Source organism: Falco punctatus, assembly GCF_963210335.1.
Source record: "Falco punctatus genome assembly, chromosome: 16".
Classification (NCBI taxonomy): domain Eukaryota; kingdom Metazoa; phylum Chordata; class Aves; order Falconiformes; family Falconidae; genus Falco; species Falco punctatus.
In genome coordinates, this window is record NC_137596.1 from 6,023,122 (window position 1) to 6,026,409 (window position 3,288).

The 3,288-nt window shown below is 61.1% G+C and overlaps 1 protein-coding gene across 1 annotated transcript in view; it reads left to right on the forward strand.

Moving 5' to 3' along the window:
• Positions 1-2,713, forward strand: part of BSX (brain specific homeobox) — a 28,780-nt gene extending 26,067 nt beyond the window's left edge. Inside the window, exon 3 of the mRNA XM_080366860.1 lies at positions 648-2,713. Coding sequence (XP_080222986.1) covers positions 648-1,795 — 1,148 coding nt within the window. The 3' untranslated portion in view covers positions 1,796-2,713. The remainder of the gene's footprint in view (positions 1-647) is intronic.
• The last annotated feature ends 575 nt before the right edge of the window (positions 2,714-3,288 follow it).

Consider the following 3,288-nt stretch of genomic DNA (forward strand, 5'->3'; position numbering starts at 1 on the left):
GGCTTCGCTTTGCCGCTGCTGGGGCTGGCCCGGTTCCCCTCCCCGGGGCTGGCAGGGGGTCCCGGGGCTCTGCCGGCCCCCGGGCCCGGCCCTTGCCCTGGGAGGACACCCTCCCCCCCAAAAGTTCCTCGCCGGGCAGCCCAAGTCACGCACCGGCGCGGCCGCCGAACACCCGGAGAACACCGCGCTCCTCCCGCCCGCTCTCCTCCCAGCCTTTTCCAAGGCTCCTTGAGTTTTTCCCTCGTCCGTTTCGTTGCGGGTTAATTGCCCGCAGGGTGCGGGTTTCCCCGCCGGCCCCGGCCCCTCCTCGCCGGGCCGATCCCCCCTCCCCGCAAAGGCTGCGGGCGCTGCCCGCGCTGCCCCTGCCCCGCTGCGGCGGGCGCCGCCGAAGCGCTTGGCGAAGCCCCGCGTTTCGAAACAACGAAACCCCCAAACCCAAACGGATAAAACGGCCTCACAAACGAAATAAACGAAAAAAAATAAAATAACCCGACTAATAAAAAAAAACAACAACGAAAAGGCAGGGGGGGAGCGGCCGCCCCCAGCCGCTGCAGCCCCGGCGGGGCGGGCGGCGGATGGCGGCCCCCGCGGCTGCCCCGGCCGCCGGCCGCCGCCCGACCCCCGCCCCGCCGCCGGTGTCCCCGCAGGGGTGCCGGTGCCCGCCCTGTTCCCGGCCGCGGCGCACGCCGAGCTGCCCGGGAAGCACTGCCGCCGCCGCAAGGCCCGCACCGTCTTCTCCGACTCGCAGCTCTCCGGCCTGGAGAAGCGCTTTGAGATCCAGCGGTACCTCTCCACGCCCGAGCGGGTGGAGCTGGCCACGGCCCTCAGCCTCTCCGAGACACAGGTACGGGGCGGCGGCACCGGCACCGGCACCGGCACCGCCCGCGGCGTCCGCGCCGGCTCCTTCTCATTTTTGTTCTCGGGGGTTTTCCCATTCTTTTCCTTTTCCCCTGTTATTTCCCCTTCTCCTTTTTTTCCCCCCTCCTTCTTTTTCTCCTTCTTTTTCTTCCTCCTTTTTTCCCCCTTCTTTTTACCCTCCTTTTTCCCTTTTTCCCCTTCTTTTTTCCCTTTCTTTTTTCCCCTTCTTTATTTTTCTTCTTTTTTCCTTCTTTTTCCCCTTCCTTTTCCCCCTTCTTTTTTCCCTTTCTTTTTATCTCCTTTTTTTCGCTTCTTTTTTCTCCTTTTTTCCTCCTTCTTTTTTCCTCCTTCTTTTTTCCTCCTTCTTTCCCCTTCTATTTTCCTCCTTCTTTTTTCCTCCTTTTTTCCCCTTCTTTTTTCCTCCTTCTTTTTTCCCTTCTCTTTTTTCCCTTCTCTTTTTTCCCCTTCTCTTTTTCCGTTCTCTTTTTTCCCCTTCTTTCCCCTCTTTTTATTTCCTTTTTGGGTTTTATTTCCTTCTTTCCTTTTTATCTTTCTTTTTTTATTTCCTCCTTTTTTTCTTATTTTTCTTTTTCCCTTTATTTTTTCTCCTCTTTTTTCCTTCTTCTTTTCTCTCCTCCTCTTCCCCCCCCCACCCCCCATCCTTCTCCCCCTCCCCGCGCCTCGTCCCCAGGTGAAAACCTGGTTCCAGAACCGGCGGATGAAGCACAAAAAGCAGCTGCGGAAGACGCAGGAGGAGCCCAAGGCGCCGGGCGGGGCGGAGGGCCGGGAGCAGAGCTCCCCCGAGCCCGAGCTGCCCGAGCCAGCCGGCGGCGACCCCCGCAAGGGCCCCCCCGGCCCCTTCCTGCTGCAGGACCCCGAGGACGAGGTGGACATCCTGGAGGAGGGGGACCTCTGCGCCGGGCCCCACCGCCTCTAGGAACACCGGGCGCCCCCGCCTCTGGGGGGCTGCGCCCCCGCCGGCCCCGCCAGTGCCCCCCCCCCCCAGCTCCAGGGACGCCGCAGGGCAGGGGCGCACCTTAGGGAGGGGGTGGTGATGCGGGGACCCCCCTCCCGGGAGCGAGGGCAGCGATGCTGGCCGGGGGGAGGGGGTGCCCGCCGGCCTCCCCCCAGCATCGCCCCCAGCTTTGCCTGGGAAGGTGCGGGAGAGGGGAACAGGGCGGGATCCCTCCAGCTTCCCCTTCCCCTGGAAATCCCGGGCTCCGCTCCCCGAACTTCCCCCGGCTTTACAGCAACGGGCGGCGGGGGGGGCACGCATCGCCCGGTCCCCCCGAGCTCCCTGGAGCTCGCCGCCCCCCCCCGGGGCGGCAGGGCAGGCTGGAACGCGGGCAGGGCTCCCAGCACACGCGGGAGCTCAAAAAAATACAACAAAACCCCAAAATAAATAGTAGAAACGCCCCTCCCCCCCCTCCCCCAGCAACAGGTAAGAGAAACCCCCGCGTATCGACTCCCGGTGCGGGGAGGGATGGGGGGGGGGTCCCTCCGCTCGGTCCTGCCGGGGCTGCTCGGAGCAGCACCGATGTGCTGCAGCTCGGAGGACACCGCCCGGCAGCCCCCCCCCCGGAATTGTCCCCCGGCCCCTTTTCCTCGCCAAAAGCCGCAGCGCTGGGTTGCGCTCCCCGCCCCAGCCAGCGCGCAGCCGGCCGTGCGCGCCTCGCCCCATCCTCCTGCCGGCGCAACGCGGTTAATTCCCAGGTAAATTAAGATTTTTAATTTTTCCCCCTTTTTTCCCTGTTGTGAGCTGCTGGCTGGGAGCACCTCCGCATCTCCAGGGAAGCGCTGGGGCTTTCCTCGGTTAAATCCTGCGGGAGAGGCTGCGCTCGCTCGGATGCTGGATGTGCAGCACCAACCCGGTGGCGTGTCGGTGTCTCGTTATTTCAAAAAAGGTGGTTTTTTTCCTTTTTTTTTTTTTTTTGTTTGTTTGGTTTGGTTTGTTTTTTTTTTTAACGAGAAGTTAATTTAGTTGTCTGATGGCGTTAGCACTTTCATGGCATTTTGGATTACGGGACCTGCGGTTTTGTGAGGAGGAAAATGTGTCCCTGTTTAACATATAAAATATAGCTGATGGAAATGTGTGTTCGCTTCCTTTTCGCGGGGTTCCCTTGATGGTTTTTACATTTAACATGATCAAGATCACACGTCGGGGGGTGGGAAATACCCAATACCCATCCACCCGTCCAGGAAATGGCTAGTTGTCTTTTAGACGCTATTAATAAACGTTCCCGGAACAATAATTTTCATCCACAAATTTTGCTAAGATGCCACCCGCCTCCCTAAAAACGGTAATTCGGGGGCTACCCCGAGGGTCTTCTGGCCCGGGGTGCGGCTGGAGGGGACACGCAGAGAGACACGGGTTGCGGGGGGGGAACACTGCACTGCCCCCCCCCCCCCCCAGCCACTGCTGCTGCCAGC